This window comes from Cebidichthys violaceus, unplaced genomic scaffold (assembly GCF_023349555.1).
Source record: "Cebidichthys violaceus isolate CVI_PGR_0920_01 unplaced genomic scaffold, fCebVio1.0.p SCAF_15, whole genome shotgun sequence".
NCBI classification, from domain to species: domain Eukaryota; kingdom Metazoa; phylum Chordata; class Actinopteri; order Perciformes; family Stichaeidae; genus Cebidichthys; species Cebidichthys violaceus.
In genome coordinates this window covers 10,205,526-10,225,936 of record NW_027176318.1, presented here as the reverse complement: position 1 = coordinate 10,225,936, position 20,411 = coordinate 10,205,526, and the positions used below count along the sequence as shown (strand labels likewise).

The 20,411-nt window shown below is 36.8% G+C and overlaps 1 protein-coding gene across 1 annotated transcript; it reads right to left on the bottom strand.

The window, feature by feature from the left end:
* Positions 1 to 6,889: 6,889 nt before the first annotated feature.
* Positions 6,890 to 20,335, bottom strand: dnajb6b (DnaJ heat shock protein family (Hsp40) member B6b). The gene is given in 8 exon segments (XM_068709931.1): positions 6,890 to 9,605; positions 10,930 to 11,079; positions 16,689 to 16,759; positions 16,932 to 17,124; positions 17,239 to 17,370; positions 19,657 to 19,711; positions 19,713 to 19,765; positions 20,032 to 20,335. Coding segments are annotated over 8 exon segments (861 nt in total). The 5' UTR covers positions 20,129 to 20,335; the 3' UTR covers positions 6,890 to 9,495.
* Positions 20,336 to 20,411: the final 76 nt, after the last annotated feature.

The following is a 20,411-nucleotide window of genomic DNA, read 5'->3' as shown; positions in this document are numbered from 1 at the left end:
AAGAATTCGACATGCGACTATGACTTTTTTTGACATACTATACTATGATTTCTTTTTTCGGCATGCTATACTATGACTCTTTTTGACATACTATACTATGACTTTTTTACTTTTTTCGACAGGCTATACTATGACTTTTTTCAACATACTATATTTTGACTTTTTTTGACATGTTATACTATGACTTTTTTCAACATGCTATACTATGACTTTTTTAGACATGCTATACTATGACTTTTTTCAACATACTATACTATGACTTTTTTCAACATACTATACTATGACTTTCAAGACATAGAACAATCTTTCCACTTGATGTCCATCATTTGTCTTTCTGGCTCTTCTTTGTCTTGCAGGATCAGGGACCTGACCTTCATTAGTCACACCTGGACCAGGTGTGGTTCCTGGTATAAAACCTCGCCACCTTCCACTCAATCTCACTCTTTTCCGTTGCTGGAGCGTCTGTTGTTTTGTTATGTATACTGCAGACATTTTCACACATCCACACATGTTCACATGATTGATTGCAATATCAAAGTTTGTTCTGTTCTTTATTGTTAATGTAGAAAAAGAATAAACATAATTATGACTTTTAAACTTGTTAGTCTCCCATTTCTGCCAAAGCCATGAAACATGCTATATTATGACTTTTTTGACATAATTTACTATGACTTTTTTCGACATAATATACTATTATAATTTTTTTTACTTTTTTCGACATGCTATACTATGACTTTTTTTTACTTTTTTCGACATGCTATATATACACTATGACTTTTTTTACTTTTTTCGACATGCTATACTATGACTTTATTCGACAAGCTATAATATGACTTTTTTCAACATACTATACTATGACTTTTTTCAACATACTATACTATGACTTTCAAGACATAGAACAATCTTTCCACTTGATGTCCATCATTTGTCTTTCTGGCTCTTCTTTGTCTTGCAGGATCAGGGACCTGACCTTCATTAGTCACACCTGGACCAGGTCTGGTTCCTGGTATAAAACCTCGCCACCTTCCACTCAATCTCACTCTTTTCCGTTGCTGGAGCGTCTGTTGTTTTGTTATGTATACTGCAGACATTTTCACACATCCACACATGTTCACATGATTGATTGCAACATCAAAGTTTGTTCTGTTCTTTATTGTTAATGTAGAAAAAGAATAAACATAGTTATGACTTTTAAACTTGTTGGTCTCCCATTTCTGCCAAAGCCATAAAACATGCTATATTATGACTTTTTTCGACATACTATACTATGACTTTTTTCGACATAATATACTATTATTATTTTTTTACTTTTTTCGACATGCTATACTATGACTTTTTTCGAAATAATATACTATTATTATTTTTTTTACTTTTTTCAACAAACTATACTATGATTTCTTTTTTGGATATGCTATACTATGACTTTTTTTACTTTTTTCGACATGCTATATATACTATGACTTTTTTTTACTTTTTCGACATGATATACTATGACTTTTTTCAACATACTATTCTATGAATTTTTTCGACATACTATACTATGACTTTTTTCGACATGCTATACTAGGACTTTTTTTTACTTTTTTCGACATACTATACTATGACTTTATTCGACATGCTATACTATGACTTTATTCGAAATAATATACTATTATTATTTTTTTTTTAAAAAGTCATAGTATAACATGTCGAAAAAAGTCATAGTACTTTTTTCAACATACTATACTATGACTTTTTTTGACATGCTATACTATGACTTTTTAACTTTTTTCGACATGCTATACTATGACTTTTTTCAACATACTATACTATGACTTTTTTCAACATACTATACGATGACTTTTCGACATGCTATACTATGATTTTATTCGACATGTTATACTATGATTTTTTTCAACATACTATACTGACTTTTTTTCGACATGCTATACTATGACTTTTTTTGACATGCTATACTATGACTTTATTCGACATGCTTTACTATGACTTTTTTTTTTAAATGTCGACATACTATACTATGACTTTTTTTGACGTGCTTTATACTATGACTTTTTTCTTTTTAAATGTCGACATACTATACTATGACTTTTTAAAAAAAAAATTTACATGCTATACTATGACTTTTTTTACTTTTTTCGACATGCTATACTATGACTTTTTTCAACATACTATACTATGACTTTTCAACATACTACACTATGACTTTTTTCAACATACTATACTGTGACTTTTTTCGACATGCTATACTTTGAGTTTTTTCAACATACTATTCTATGATATTTTTCAACATACTGTACTATGACTTTTTTCGACATACTATACTATGACTTTTTTCAACATACTTTGACTTTTTTCAACATACTATACTATGACTTTTTTCAACATACTATACGATGACTTTTCGACATGCTATACTATGATTTTATTCGACATGTTATACTATGATTTTTTTCAACATACTATACTGACTTTTTTTCGACATGCTATACTATGACTTTTTTTGACATGCTATACTATGACTTTATTCGACATGCTTTACTATGACTTTTTTTTTTAAATGTCGACATACTATACTATGACTTTTTTTGACGTGCTTTATACTATGACTTTTTTCTTTTTAAATGTCGACATACTATACTATGACTTTTTAAAAAAAAAATTTACATGCTATACTATGACTTTTTTTACTTTTTTCGACATGCTATACTATGACTTTTTTCAACATACTATACTATGACTTTTCAACATACTACACTATGACTTTTTTCAACATACTATACTGTGACTTTTTTCGACATGCTATACTTTGAGTTTTTTCAACATACTATTCTATGATATTTTTCAACATACTGTACTATGACTTTTTTCGACATACTATACTATGACTTTTTTCAACATACTTTGACTTTTTTCAACATACTATACTATGACTTTTTTCAACATACTATACTATGACTTTTTTTGACATACTTTACTATGACTTTTTAACTTTTTTCGACATTCTATACTATGACTTTTTTTGACATACTATACTGTGACTTTTTTCGACATGCTATACTATGACTTTTTTCGACATACTATACTATTATTATTTTTTTACTTTTTTCGACATGCTATACTATGACTTTTTTCAAAATAATATACTATTATTATTTTTTTTACTTTTTTCAACAAACTATACTATGATTTCTTTTTTGGATATGCTATACTATGACTTTTTTTACTTTTTTCGACATGCTATATATACTATGACTTTTTTTTACTTTTTCGACATGATATACTATGACTTTATTCGACATGCTATACTATGACTTTTTTCAACATACTATACTGTGACTTTTTTCGACAAGCTATACTATGACTTTTTTCGACATGCTATACTTTGAGTTTTTTCAACATACTATTCTATGATATTTTTCAACATACTATACTATGACTTTTTTCGACATACTATACTATGACTTTTTTCAACATACTTTGACTTTTTTCAACATACTATACTATGACTTTTTTCAACATACTATAGTATGACTTTTTTTGACATACTTTACTATGACTTTTTAACTTTTTTCGACATTCTATACTATGACTTTTTTCGACATACTATACTGTGACTTTTTTCGACATGCTATACTATGACTTTTTTCTACATACTATACTATGACTTTTTTGACGTGCTTTATACTATGACTTTTTTTTTTTTAAATGTCGACATACTATACTATGACTTTTTAAAAAAAAAAATGTACATGCTATACTATGACTTTTTTTTACTTTTTTCGACATGCTATACTATGACTTTTTTCAACATACTATACTATGACTTTTCAACATACTACACTATGAAAAAAAAGTCACAGTATATGTGACTTTTTTCGACAAGCTATACTATGAGTTTTTTCAACATACTATTCTATGATATTTTTCAACATACTATACTATGACTTTTTTCGACATACTATACTATGACTTTTTTCAACATACTTTGACTTTTTTCAACATACTATACTATGACTTTTTTCAACATACTATACTATGACTTTTTTCAACATACTATACTATGACTTTTTTCAACATACTATACTATGACTTTTTTTGACATACTTTACTATGACTTTTTAACTTTTTTCGACATTCTATACTATGACTTTTTTCGACATACTATACTACGACTTTTTTGACATAATTTACTATGACTTTTTCTATTTTTTTCGACATACTATACTATGACTTTTTTCGACATACTATACTATGACTTTTTTTCAACATGCTATACTATGACTTTTTTTGACATACTATACTATGACTTTTTTTATTTTTTTCGACATGCTATACTATGACTTTTTTCGACATACTATACTATGACTTTTTTCGACATACTATACTATGACTTTTTAAAAAAAAATTCGACATACTATTCTATGACTTTTTTCGACATACTATATATAGGATTTTTTCCTTTTTTTCGACACTATACTATGACTTTTTCATTTTTTTCGACATACTATACTATGACTTTTTTCGACATACTATACTGTGACTTTTTTCGACATGCTATACTATGACTTTTTTCAACATACTATACTATGACTTTTTTTACTTTTTTTGACATGCTGTACTATGACTTTATTCGACATGCTATACTATGACTTTTTTCAACATACTATACTATGACTTTTTTCGACATGTTATACTATGACTTTTTTCGACATACTATACTATGACTTTTTTTGACATGCTATACTATGACTTTTTTCAACATACTATACTATGACTTTTTTCAACATACTATACTATGACTTTTTTCAACATACTATACGATGACTTTTCGACATGCTATACTATGATTTTTTTCGACATGTTATACTATGACTTTTTTCGACATACTATACTATGACTTTTTTTGACATGCTATACTATGACTTTTTTCAACATACTATACTATGACTTTTTTCAACATACTATACTATGACTTTTTTCAACATACTATACGATGACTTTTCGACATGCTATACTATGATTTTATTCGACATGTTATACTATGATTTTTTTTGACATGCTATACTATGACTTTATTCGACATGCTTTACTATGACTTTTTTTTTTAAATGTCGACATACTATACTATGGCTTTTTTTTTTAAATGTCGACATGCTTTACTATGACTTTTTTTTTTAAATGTCGACATACTATACTATGGCTTTTTTTTTTAAATGTCGACATACTATACTATGACTTTTTTTGACGTGCTTTATACTATGACTTTTTTTTTTTTTTAAATGTCGACATACTATACTATGACTTTTTAAAAAAAAATTTTACATGCTATACTATGACTTTTTTTTACTTTTTTCGACATGCTATACTATGACTTTTTTCAACATACTATACTGTGACTTTTTTCGACATGCTATACTATGACTTTTTTCGACATGCTATACTGTGACTTTTTTCAACATACTATACTATAACTTTTTTCGACATACTATACTATGACTTTTTTGACATACTTTACTATGACTTTCTATTTTTTTCGACATACTATACTATGACTTTTTTCGACATACTATACTATGACTTTTTTCGACATACTATACTATGACTTTTTTCGACATACTATACTGTGACTTTTTTCGACATGCTATACTATGACTTTTCTCGACATTCTATACTATGACTTTTTTCGACATACTATACTGTGACTTTTTTCGACATGCTATACTATGACTTTTTTCGACATACTATACTATGACTTTTTTTCAACATGCTATACTATGACTTTTTTCGACATACTATACTATGACTTTTTTTTTTTTTTCGACATGCTATACTATGACTTTTTTCGACATACTATACTATGACTTTTTTCGACATACTATACTGTGACTTTTTTCGACATGCTATACTATGACTTTTCTCGACATTCTATACTATGACTTTTTTCGACATACTATACTGTGACTTTTTTCGACATGCTATACTATGACTTTTTTCGACATACTATACTATGACTTTTTTTCAACATGCTATACTATGACTTTTTTCGACATACTATACTATGACTTTTTTTTTTTTTTCGACATGCTATACTATGACTTTTTTCGACATACTATACTATGACTTTTTTTTTTTTTTCGACATGCTATACTATGACTTTTTTCGACATACTATACTGTGACTTTCTTTGACATACTATAGTATGACTTTTTTCGCCGTTTAATCCACTCCCCAAAACATAACCACTAAATCCCTACATACATACATACATACATACATACATACATACATACATATATATATATATATATGCAATGCAATAGTAAAGCTCTGGCTTTTCGAAGAGTTTATGGTAAAATATGATTCACTTATTTGACATTTAGCTAATATGCTTCATACTACTGTGTAAAAAGTCATTATTGTAGGTGAGGGTGCAAATATCTCTGCCCCTTTCACTAGTTAACTAAAGAACACTTGCTTTGATGTTTCCTTTCTCCTAATCTGCTGAGTGCACTCTTGAATAAATCACAGTCCAATTTAGCCCCACCTAAATCCCTGTCTGACAGCTGTTCCAAAATAAAGCACCCCCAGGTGGCTTTTTGTCTCTCTTCGTATGTCTTGTTTTTACCTAATTTCAATGCTGTTAGGTTGCCAAATCATTCTGTAAAATAGTTTGAGATAATCTTCTTGCATCTAGCTTCTTTGACACAAGCATGTTTATTTTATTCACTGAAAGTCTTAAGTCCTTGAGCATAACAATAGTTCTCTAACGAGTGGATCAAATCCTCTCTGCAGTGACAACTGTTCAAAGTTTATTTGATATAGAAGGAATTTGTGGACAATTTCTGCACCAAACCAATTAGGTGCTGCTGGTGAACAAACCACATCTGTGTTTCAGAGCTTGTTTGATTTAATCCAATCACAGTTATATTCATTTATTTAACCAGAGCTACACATTTGTTGCGGTCATGACCTCCTGTTTCAGTGGCTGCAGCACTTTTTTTTTTTATTACAATAACAATGAAGAGGCCATGCACGTTGATCTGGCTGAACAATAAGCTTCTCTGCTTTTTGAATAAAACATGTCATGCAATTTGTGACACCACAGATGACAAACTTTGGGCTAAACAGTTCCTCAAAACAGCCTACATTGTCTATTTTTGGCATTTCATGATGTTTTTCTGTACACAAAACAATTGTTTTTGTTATCATGTTGAGTTTATTACTGTGTTTAGCTAATTATGTAGAATTTTAATGATGTATTCCTATTGTGTATTAACTTGAGTTTACAAATCCGAACCTTTACAATTGTTGAATTATTATTTTTATCTACTTCTCTTTTTGATTACAAAATCTCTTTTGTCCTTTGAAATATGAATTCTTTTGAACATTGTTATTTTATTACTATTATATAAAAAACACTTATCTTGACAGGGAGCTCGACAGTTAGCAGTTGATGTGCTCTTTGCTCCTCAGTAGATGTCCTCAGAGTGGAAGTCAATAGGAGGGTTTCACAGGTTTTTTTCAGAAACAGTTGTGTAATGACTTTAGGAGGAGGAGAGCTGCAAAAGTAAGGCAATGGATGGAGATGGGCCACTGCCTCCACACTGTTTAATTAAACCCTTAGAGACTAGCTGTGTCATATGCATTCATTCTGCCACATGAATAATACAAAACACTGCAGGCTCATTCAAAATAATCTCAGAAAACTGCTCCTTCCAGGGCTCTGCCCATGTGACAGGAAAATCCAGGGTGTTTTGTCCCTGCTTCAATTCAATTAGTGTGCTTGGAGAGCAGTCGGTACAGAACATTCACTATAGGAAAGAGACACTGCAGCTCAGGTGATTTGGCAACAGAAACAAAGAATAAACACAAGTTGATTAAGAGTTTGGCAGTGTTTGGCAGTGTGTGATTATGATAATGTATTTTTGTACTATTGTGTTGTTGTGTTTGTGAGGTATTGTTGATGCTGCTAGCGAGGGAGAAATGTGATTAAAGCAGCTCTAATCTATATTTTTATACTAACGATGACTATGTGTAATCTGAAAGGGCTTGTCTCGGCATTTCAGTGTCCTTCAACTCATTTGTCAGCAACTTTACGGTTTTGTATTTTCCTATTTCTTATTTTTTTTTTTATCTTATCTGTCTTTTTTTGTCCTGTACTCTACCCGATCAGCACCAAACAGTAACGTCAAAGTTAGCCAGACATTTCCCTTAAGAGTTGGTGGAGACCAAAACAGAGGTAGAATTACAGTGAACATTGGACTTCAAATGAAAGCTAATGTTGCTCCGTGTCTGCTGGTTGCATAAATGTTTGCCAACATATAAGCCAAATCAGCTTTATATGGTGACAACTTCACCAACAGCAGTCATGTATTTACAGTGTAGTCCCCAAATGTTGTGGCTTTTATTACGTTATCTGCTATGAAGTGTCTGTTATTTATTCATGGGTAACTAAACTAGAACTCCCTCTCAAGACTAATAAAGTCATCTAAAAGATACGATAGGACACTATATGATATAATGGAAATTTGATTACCCATGAGGGTATGTATTCCTCTTAGCATTTATTGGTAGGAGTCCATAAAAAAATGAACATTTCCACATTTCCACTTACAGTAATGTCAAGGACAAATCAGATGAGAAAAAATGTATTCTGTTTTAAAAATCTTTTACAAAAACACCCATGGAAGGTTCACATGTTGCTGAATCTACTCGGTACAAAGAATCCTACAAAAAAGAAGATAATAACTTTGAGAGCGGAGCTGTTTTTCATCCTGTTGGAGTAGTGGCAAAAGAGTGAATAATGCTGCTTACAGAGTGTTGATTTTCAGTAAGGACTGAGCATTCATGTTCAGTTCTTTGTGTAATAAAACTCACTCGTCAATGCTTTAATTCTGCTTTACTCTCACATTCCCCGGGTGTCCCTCTCCCTCCTTGTCTCTATAGAAAGGATCCACTAAAAAAGCTTGACCTTCACCTATTCTCACATGCTACACGGTATTAAGGCAGCGATTTTCACGCTCAACATAAACAAGGCTGCTAGTGTATTTCGCCTTCCACCTGAACTCTTTCAAACACACTTTCTGAAAATGTGTGCTGTAAAAAGTGGAAAAGTCCAATCATAGGAGATTAATTAAAATTCTGATCCATCCACAGGGCCAACCCACAATAAATACAGCAATAGCAAAAGCTTAACTACTAAAAATGTATTCAGGATAAAACAAAACATTGAAGCGTCGTCTCTGCAGGCTGCCTACCGCTCATGAATGCAGGCAGGAGTTACGCTATGCACTGCTGCTGATATACAGGCGCAGCAGGAGGGATGTTGAGTCTCTGATACATAGCAATGATGAACTAATGCCACATATGATTGATGGCACTGCCAACAGATAGGTTTGTGTTTGTGTGTGTGTGTGTGTGTGTGTGTGTGTGTGTGTGTGTGTGTGTGTGTGTGTGTGTGTGTGTGTGTGTGTGTGTGTGTTTGGTTGAGGGCATTTAATAAAAGGCACCAAGTCCACCAAACCGAGGGAAGTGTCGAGGAGCCCTTTTCTTTTTGGACTCTGCTTCCTTTAGCCACAGTTTCTTCCTCTTTGTGTCCATGTGTCCTACAAAATAAAAGAACATTTTCACTAAATATGTAGATGTACTAATGCCTAATAGATCAGTTATAAGACAATAATAAAATCAAATTGTGGGTTGCCAGGGTGTGAAAAAATTCTCTGGCTGTTAAGTCGCTGAAAAAAGACGCTTTGCTTTCTTGCTGAGAGGCGAGGAGAAGATTGACACTGCTCTCCCGTCTGTCACTTAAACATGACACTAGCGCCAGCGGCCAATTAGCTTAACCTAAAACCTGGATACACGGAAAAAACAGCGAGCCTGGCTCCGTCCAGGGAAGATTCCAGCTAAACCTGGTAGGTGGTAGCTATTCAAATTCACTAAGCTTGGATAAAAGTGTCTGCTAAATGACTGTAATGTAATGTAATGTAAAGTATATCTTAATTTTGTTTAACAACCAAAGAGTAAAAAGGACATGCTCTAATGTTACAAAGTGTGCTTGACCAGGCACATACTTTACTTATAACTCTAGAATCAAGGCAATTATTCACATAACATATTTCTTACTTTTTAAAAAGGAGAATGTGCAACACATACATATTTGAAGCTAACAAATGTAAATATATGAACTGTGGTCCAGACGCCCTGCAACTCTTTTCCAAAAAGGTCAAAGACCAAATGTCCTTCAATGTTAATTTATGAGCTAAAAAATACAAACAAGTGTGAGGCGAGAGGAATAAACAGCAGCCAAAATGTTGCTCTTATCAATGATTTGTAACTAATCTATAAAGCATTAGTAAATTCCTAATTAACTATTAATAAAGCCATTAGTCACAGCTTGTAAACACTCTAGAAAGAGTGAATTATAAGGAACAGACTTTTTAAGACTCTTATGTCAGCCGGCAGAAGTCGTTAAAAACACACTCTCCGAGGACCCATATTTGAGGAGCTTGTGTCGTTATCTCAGAAGGAGAATTAGGGCCTTTGTTTGCATCCCAGCAGGAAGTATGCACAGTTAAATTAAAGGTTCCCTTTAACTAACTGAGCTGCTATAATAAAACCCTCCGTGACCGCGACTGTGTGTTGCAGATAATTGCTCAGCTTTTGTGTGTGACTTTTTGACCCTATGAAGGAAAACAGAGGGCGACCTCTGACCTGTGGTCGTTACTGCAGCGTAGAACAGAGCCGCCTAATCAACACCTTGTCCTCTGTGTTTATATCTGCCAATCAAACACGCCACTCTTCGTCATCGCCCTTTGTGTGGCCATCAGACACAAAAGCAGACAATTAGCTGCGCTTATTAAGACTCTACTCTTTAAAGGGGAGCCCAGTGTGCTGGCAATTAATCAGCTCCGCGGTGGCGGGTGGGCGTACCTCTCGTTAGTCCCAGGCTCTGCAGGCCATGTTCCTCCTCTTCCTCCGAGGGGTTCTGGGCAGAGTTCCTCAGGTAGCGCTGGTGGCCAGGTAGTGCATTCTGTCTGCGGCGGCGACACTCTTCCTCCAGGGGATCTTCGGCCGCCACGTCTGTGGATGTGGGCAGAGCAGAGTGGGAATGAATCACACCTAAACCCTCTATTCTCACTGTCTGGATGGGTGGCCTGAGGCGTTGAAACCAATATTATTATTATTATTATTATTATTATTATTATTATTATTATTATTATTATTATTATATATATATATATATATATATATATATATATATATATATATATATATATATATATAGACACCCCAAAAAACACCAAAGTATGGTTTACATTTTGTACTACCTTGTAAGTGTTGATTGTAAAAATACAAATGTTATTTTCTTTTTACAAATATAAATACATATATACATACATACTGTATATATGTATAATTTATTTATTTTTTCTGTGTAACATTCAGCTTTCTGACATGCAATGTGTGGTGGAAAACATATTACCTTGCGATGCCCTTGGCAGTGTGAATACAATCACACAGGAAAAAAAACACATCTATTACAGCAAGTTGAGCACAAGTGCAAAAAAATGAATCGGCCTATTGATGTTACCAACATGAAACAACAAAGATGATATAAAACAAGAAGTTGAAAGAGTCCCTAAGGCGACATAGAGCCCTCCTTCCTTTCAAACGCCAACCATACATTTCATTCATATTTCATCCGTCTGACTTTATTGTGATTAGTCATGTAAATAAAATGAGATTTGGTTATTCTTTTCTCTAGGTAATTTACATTTATATTGAATTAGTGGCAGGCAGGGTATGGGGGGGGGGGGACTTATTATGCTGCGAGATTACAGGCAGATCTCATCGCCATTGTGTTGTGTAATTAAGGCAGTGGAGAGGAGAAGAAAGGGGGCCAGATGCTCGCCGTGCTGAACCTGGTCTCATTTAGAGGACGATCTGCACCAGCATTTAAAAACCCCTTGCTTGGTGTGTAGCAGCCCGGCCTTAAACACATCACAAGTCATCAGAGACATGACAGCTTTGTTTGACATATTGCTGTACACCTGTGGGAGAACCTCAACACAAACATATTTATTTTATTCATTAATGTACATTTCTACTACATGGAAGATTGTGGCTTTAATGCAACATTCTGCTTCATGTGACATTTTAGAGATGGCTTTCTTTCGATGCTTTCAGGAGGAGCTAAAGGGGTTTTAGGCAATCAAGGACGAATGCATGTGCTCAGGTCTAAACAGAGATAAAAAAAACATCACTAGATTTCAATTCTCTTTGAATAGACATCTTATTACTGCAGGACCTCCATTATGCCCCGAGTCGATTTCTTTGTCTCAAATGCTTTTCGATTGTGTCAAGGTTGAAATTGGATGAGTATTCTTGCCATATGTAGTTTATTTTCATGCTGAAAAAAGAAAGGTGATTTATGCCGCTTTATGCCCGAACTTCTTGATGTTAGAGTTTTCAAATCAGCTTTTTGTATTGAATACATTGTTAGAGAAAAGCACCCAGAGGACCCAACAGAAACAGGACAATTGGTGGCTTTACTCTCAAGGCTCTCAAAGCTACTCGTTCTCTATTCAACTCTGGAAAAACAACTAATCCCAACTTGCATTCATCTGGTGATCCACTCCGCTGGATTAAGCCAACATGTATGTGACTCCGAGCTCGTGCGCTTTGTTCCAAAGGATCAATATTTATGGCTATTATATGGACCGGGTTACCTGGGTGATAAGATTCCTTCCGCTATCAAGTCGCATAATCCATCATCAGTTAATTAATTTCCACAAAGACAATATCAAAGTGCACTGACGATAATGAGATCTTTTAATGCTCATAAAAGGCGGCATTTTATTTTCTGAATCAAGGACTTAATTTGAAAAGCAGAGTGATGTTCTGGATGGTCTCATTTGCAGCTATTGTCTCGAGAGAGCCTGTCATTTGTCTCCAGGCCAAACAATGCAGTGTGAATCTGTAAGAACTGTTTGATACACACCGTCTGGACCGCAAGACAGGAGCGAATGCACATGCACAACACCCGGGTGCACAACACCCGGGTTAACACCTAAACACACACAAAATCTCTGACAGACAAAAGCAGCCTTACTCGGCTGGCTAAAGCCGAAAATAAATCACTGCTCGGGAGGAGGCTAACCCTACATGACAACTTTAACTGTGGACCAGATTATTTTCAACAGTCCACCTTCGCTTGGCTCAAGACATCTGGTGTCGTGCTGATGTGACTGCACTGCTGAGATACAGTCTGTGTCCTTGTTCAGACACAGCCAAAGAGAAGCTGGCAGCTTATCTTTGCCATCGTTCATAAAGTGGCCAGCGGCCCCGGTTCGTTTCGATGCTTCACACTAAGCTGTCAAGCAGACAAGGGGGGTGGGTGGGTGGGTGTGTGTGTGTGTGTGTGTGTGTGTGTGTGTGTGTGTGTGTGTGTGTGTGTGTGTGTGTGTGTGTGTGTGTGTGTGTGTGTGTGTGTGTGTGTGTGTGTGTGTGTGTGTGTGTGTGTGTGTTTACACCGGATGCTTCTCTCTGCAGACAGGAAGTCATCTTTTATAACATGAGGAAACTCTGGGACAGGAAATCACAGTATTGTGCGTCATATTGGAATGGACGGATGCAGGAGAGAAGAGGATACAAGACTTCATTTCTAACAAGAAACAGAGCTCATTTTATCAAATCATAACTAATAAAACGAATACTGACAATTAAATATAAATATTGATGATTAAATTTAGGAAATTAAAGTTTTCTCATTGAAAATAATGTTTGAATATAACTTGTAACAAGCTGCTCCAGTTATCCTCCCCATCACCGTGTGGCGTCGTCAGTATGTGTGGGTCCTGTTCAGGAAATTATCATTCGGCCAGATGATGTCATGCTGTCTTTTGTACACAAACAGTGACACCTAGTGGCCACATGAGGGTCCACCTTTAAATTAAAATGTCTGGTTAATAGCAGGAATTTCGCCCCCTCCTTTTTTAGGGACATATCGGATAATAACTAAATAAAATCCTAATGATTTTACTTACCCATTACCACTTATTTCACAACAATTCTAAGCCTGTACATGGCTCATAAAGGAGTGGGACCCCATACATGAAGACAGGACATGAATATAATTGTCCAGTTAGGAAATAAGAAAAACACATCTGAGAGGTAATTAAGGAAATAGCCAAAGAATGATCTTTTTTTAAGTTGTCTTCAGTCTCAAAGTATTGTAGTGATAGTTATCTGTACACACATGGGCACAAAGGCAAAAAAAGCAAAAGTGGGGCTCAAGTTTAAGCCCAAAATCTAACTCGCTGACTCCATGGCAACATTGTAGGACTACTTCAAGTTCCCGAAATTATGGGAACTGTAGTTCAACATTCACCGACATTATAACTGGTTGTAGTTCTAGCACACAGTCCCAGGACCCAGGAGAGGGCGCTATTGCACCAAAAATATAATTCTTGCTGCTGCAGCACCTCTTCAACTGCTCCCCACTGACCACATGAGAATCCAACGCCGACCCATTAGTATACAGATCCCAAAATGATCATATTATTTATAATTAGATTTTGCGGCTTATTGCTAGTTCGTGTGGTAAACCCCATCTACAACACACATCCTCGATGTACTCATCACATTTACAGAGGGGGGGGGGGGGGGGGGGGGGGCGGGGGGGGGGGGGGGGGGGGGGGGGGGGGGGGGGGCATACAGGCCATGTAAGCAACAGAGACTGGGCTGCAGTGTCACCAAGCAACAGGACTGCGCAAGCGCAAACGCCCCTTCAATCAGCACTGATGAAGAAATAAATTGAGTGACCAAAATACATTAGAAATAGCATTCACGTCATGAAAACACACACAAACATTACATTCATTCATGTTAAATGTCATAGCTGAAAACTAAACCAGTCAACACTGCAGCGTGACTCCACCCTGCCTTTTCCTTCTCAGCTTCTCTCACTCCAGACTTGTCTCTCACAAAAATATGCAGTGAGGCTTGTGTAAATAAACTAGCCCCCAAGCACATTCCTCAACTCCGTCTCTCGTACACAGTGACCTCTGAGCCAGCTGCAATCATACGCACCACTTCATTTAACTCTTCATCTGAGCCCATCGTGCCTGATATTTAAAAAGATAGCAGGTATGCGTTCCTATCGTCTACAAATGAGGCAACGTTTAAACACTAATTGGATTTTCCCCAGCTTGAAGATGGCCTCTTGTGTTGCTGAACTATTAGAGACATTTTGAGTTTCTCATTTTGCTCGATAGGCGGATTCAAAAAGAGGTGCACTATCAGCACTTTTTTACAAGCCGCCCATAAAAATGTCCCGATGGGAGGAGCGAAGAGAGAGATGAAGACAAATGAGGAAGGGCATGTGAATCCTGTCGGTACTTTGTCACCTGGTAAGTAAAAAGGTGAAGCATACCTACCGCACGCTCAAAATAAAAAAACTGCCAAGGGTTCGAGGATATAGGTGTGGCTTTGCTGAAAACAAAGTGAATTTTCCCAAAGATTTCTTTGAATTAAACGATGAACAGGAATATTTTAGTGAAAGCACACACACAATGGAATCAGTGGCCAAGCCCTAATGTGAGTCACCAGGCATTAGTACATTAAAATAATACACACCGTGAGCTGAACGAGCTGTGTGGGCGTGTACCAAAAAGAAGCAGCCGCTGTGGTTTCCTTCATTGCGGTTGTGTGAAGCATGTTTAGAATGTGATCAGGCACAAGCACACACACACACACACACACACATCTCATACTACACATCCAGGAAGAGTGAGATGATAAGAAGCCAATCAAGCTACAGGAAACACAACAAAGACACCAGGTGACTGCAGAAGACTTTCCACGAAGATCCACGGAAGTTTATTGAACAAACCTGAAATCTTTATTTTGGTTTTTCTTTTTACAAAGAATGAAAATTCCCCTGTCTGTCCGGTAACAGTGTAAGGTGTTGTGCAGTTTAAGTTCATAGTTTTTTTAGTTGCTGACATTGTTACAGTGAAACTACAAAAGCAGCCTCCTGGACTCAGCAATCATGCAAAAACAAACACACGGTGGTATTCCCAAAATACACAAACAAATGTTAAAGTAAGAAAAATGCTTATTATTCTAATTAATTCATTAATGATCTATGTCATTCATATTACACACGCGTGAACATGGTAACAGCCAACAGGTTAGCAAAGTGAAGTTCGAGTTAAAGACATTAGGGCGCAGTGGTTAAGCTTTAATCAGTCACTTGTTAAATTGGTCAATTGAAAAGAGCAAAAATGACATGCTTAAGTCTAAATACAGCATCTTGTTTACCAGCTACAAAAAAAAAATAATACAACTTTCACTGCAAAGGAAGAAACTATATAAAGCACGTTCCCAGCTTTGTGCTTATGGCAGAAATAAAAAGTACAATTTAATTTTTGTAGTAAACAAAAACACCAACAAGATGGTCCCCCCCCCCGTAATAATGGAATAAATACAAATATACAAATACTTTGATATCTCTCTCACCTCCCTGGAAGCTAAGCTAAAATGAGAGAAAGTGTTCTTCTGGAATGAGATGCAGGAGTACCGAGAGAGGAGAGACCAACCGTCGGTAACAAACAGTCACTGGGTGTGAAAACTGTATGATGGTCAAGATAATTACTTGTTATCCAGTCTTAGGAGCTGCTCCTTACCATTTACTGTTAGAGACTTTAACTGACCATCCTCCTCCACTTCTACCCGCTCCTGGCCGTTCTCCACAATCCTGCAACGAACACACAAAGCAGACATCAGGAGGTCTGACCGGTAAAGAGGTCTTAAAGAACTTTGACATTTTGGGAGCTATGCCGTTTCCCTTTCTTGCTGAGAGTTAGATGATAAGATGATACTTCCCAAAATGTCGAACCACTCTTTTAGAATGCTGGACTATTCATTACCGTTTTGTAGTAATTTTTCTGCCATTGAGGAACTTGGTGGAGGTTGACACAGACTTGAAGTTGCCCATTCCTCCTCCTCCTCCTCCTCCTCCTCCTCCTCCTCCTCCTCCTCCTCCTCCCCCAATGCCGCCAAAAGATGAAGAAGAGAAGGAAGTGAATCCTCCACCACCCATCTCTCCGAATGGGCTAAAACCTGTAAAAAAAATTTAAAAAAGAGCACACTTTCAAGAAAAAACCGCAGTAAAAATGGGAAAGCATCATAAATTCATGAAGTCCGTTGTGGAGTGCTTTGATGGGATGTAAAGACCTGAATTGAACCCTTGATGCCCAAACGCTGGGAAGCTCCCGAAACCAAAGAGCGATCCCCCCATCCTGCTCTGGCTTGCACCCCTCTGGCGATTGTGACTGCCTCCAAAGAAATTGTCAAAGGGGTCATCAGCTGTGGAGGGAAACAGCAGAAATGACAGATTTGTGAATGAGACTTTCAGCTCATGTTGTATTGCTAAATCATGGCAGGTTCTTAAAAATCATTAAACCTGAATCTATTTTTTCCTTTCTTCAGACATTGTGATTAGAGCAGCTTTAAAAAGGCACAGCTTCTTAACGTGGTGGCTGTAGGAGCATGAGTTTGTAATTTCTGGAACAATCTTAACTGTCATAGTGCCCACCACTAATTCTCCTCCTAAAACCCTGTGGACACGCCACTAATTGCAAGCTGCCAATCTGGGTCGCCCCGGCAGGATGAGGACGGATCACTGGCACCGTTCGCTGAAAGAAGACTCCTCCTTCAACCTTGAATGTACCAAAGCAGCGACAAGAAAGCTTTACTTGCTCCCTCTGAAAGAAAAGCTTTAAATAAAAGTATCCCCTGACCGCTGTTGTAGCTGCATTACTGTCCATTTACCTTGAAGAAGACATAAGAGGAGACGGCTCGGCTTCTACAAGGCTGCAAGTAAGACGGCAGACATCGATGGAAGAAAGAGAGAGAGGCCGAGAAACGCTGCTTAAACGTAATGATTCTGGTTTAATGCGTGTGCACATGATCAGTAATATACACTTTTTGCATATTTCTTGTGTATGTCCAACAAAACGTGTGTAAAAATGGTCTGTTGATATCCCCTTCTTGTCTCACACACACACACACACACACACACACACACACACACACACACACACACACACACACACACACACACACACACACACACACACACACACACACACACACACACACACACAGTGACAGATCTACAAGACCAGCTGCTGCTCATTGAGACGAGCTGCTGGACAGACAGGACCGGAGGCCGGATGGGATTTTAAAAACACATCTGAAACTTCTTTTTCTTTTGCGGGTGCCATCTTTCCATCATCGCGGAAAGTGAAACCAAAAAGCTTCTTTATTTAGATCTATCCGAGGAAAATCCCTAAATATAGAATTGAAATAAACTTGACAGGACGGATGTTTGGACATATCCGTTGCATACCAATTAAGCGTAATAAAGGTTGTCCGCAGTCAAAATAGAACTTGAACTGTACTCTCTTCAGTACTTTAAAAAAGCCAAACCGTGATGAGCACAGAGAGTAAACAGCTGAGCGCCACCACTTCATCTCATCCATGTTAGTAAATACATTAAAACATGTCCGTTTATAAAAAACATTCTGATACAAATGATGACTCCAAGTTCTAATTCAGTCCTTTTTTTTTTTGTTTAGCACATTTCCAATAACTCATACATTAGATCACAGTTCTTTCAATAACTTTATGTTGCACACCCACGCCCCAGTGCTTCGCACTGCACCGCGCTCTCCATGTGCTCCGACACACGGAGACACGCGGCGCGCAAACACTCGGCGTTATTACATCTGCTTTTGTTTTAATACGGAAGCTATTTTTGAAAGCATTCCAGTTGAGTGATGTAGACGTTCAAATCCATCCTCCGCCTGCGTCTGAACTCCATATTTAGAGCTACCCAGGGTGAACTACGCATGCCTCCCAATCAGCCTTTTGCTGAACCCAGACAACCGAGGCCAGACGTTCAACTCCTAGAACTACACGTAATAAAACGAGACGCTGTCGTTACAGCAAATGAACGTCCCACTAGTCAACAGTTTGATGTATTTATATGAGTGTTATTCTTTCATGAAGCAGGTTTCACTACTGAAAAAGAAGGCGGATTGAATCAAGAGGTCTAAACCTCGCCTAACAGATGAAGGCTACATAATGAAGTTGAGGTCAACATCCAGCAGAGATGCTCCGTGTTGTGACATGTGACATTTAGTGGCAGATGACCTCCGAAGTGAACAGCGCTTGAGTGTTGGGGATGCACATTGCAGTGCGGTGGGGGATTAGCACAAAGATTTACAGAACGTTTCCTCGGTCTAATGCTCCGTCTTCACATTTCTACACAGCAGGGGCTGCCAGCCAAACTAATTACAAATAGAAATATTTTACACAACAAACAGCTAGGCTCTCTCTCTCTCTCTCTCTCTCTCTCTCTCTCTCTCTCTCTCTCTTCTCTCTCTCTCTCTCTCTCTCTCTCTCTCTCTCTCTCTCTCTCCTCTCTCTCTCTCTCATCAGTGTATATTTTTTGACCGGATAAAATGGATGCGGCTAATAATAGCCTTTGCCTACTCTACACTCATGACTCTCGTCGGTCCCTCTTTCTTCCTACTCTCTGAAAACATGAAATCCCATCAGCGCCTCGCCAGAATCGGAAAAACAGACTCACCAAAAAATCTGCAAACGGATCTCTGCCGCCAAAGAATTCCCTGAAAACGTCAGCCGGGATTACGGAATGTGAAGCCGCCGCCACCGAAGTGATCATAATGGCCCCCTGTAAAACAATAAAAACAACAAAAGCTCGTAAAACACACAATCAGAAGCAGGTTTATAGATGGCCACATCATTACAAGTCATAAGAAACACCAACACAATACCAAGCGGTTTGTACTTCATTTAAATTAATACAATCAAGTCTACATAGACTCATATCTTATTTTTAATCCTCATCAGAGTTCTCCCCTTCCATATTGACTACTGACATCTTATCTCCATGGCACTGAAATAAATATTTTGTTATTTTGAAAGTTGTCTCCTTACCTCCTCCTCCTCCTCCTCCTCCTGAAAGACCGTCTTTGCCGTATCGGTCATAAGTATTCCTCTTGCCTTCTGTTGTGGGAAGAGAAGGACTTTTCATAAAACAGATAAAACAGACCAGCAGAAAGAGAAAACTCCATCGTGTTTCAATTTAAACCTCAGTCAGGGTCATGAAAGTTAGCATCAAATGAACTGTCCTTTCAACTAGAATTGCCTCCGTCTGTGCAAAATGTCATCACTTCCCTCATTTGACCCGAGCTGACATTTGTGTCAAACTGTCCATAGTGTCACAAAGACCTTGACCTCTGTCCATCAGTTCCTCCTCGAGTCCAGATGGATGTTTGGGGCAAAGATATGGCGTCCAATGGACGGACAACATGAAA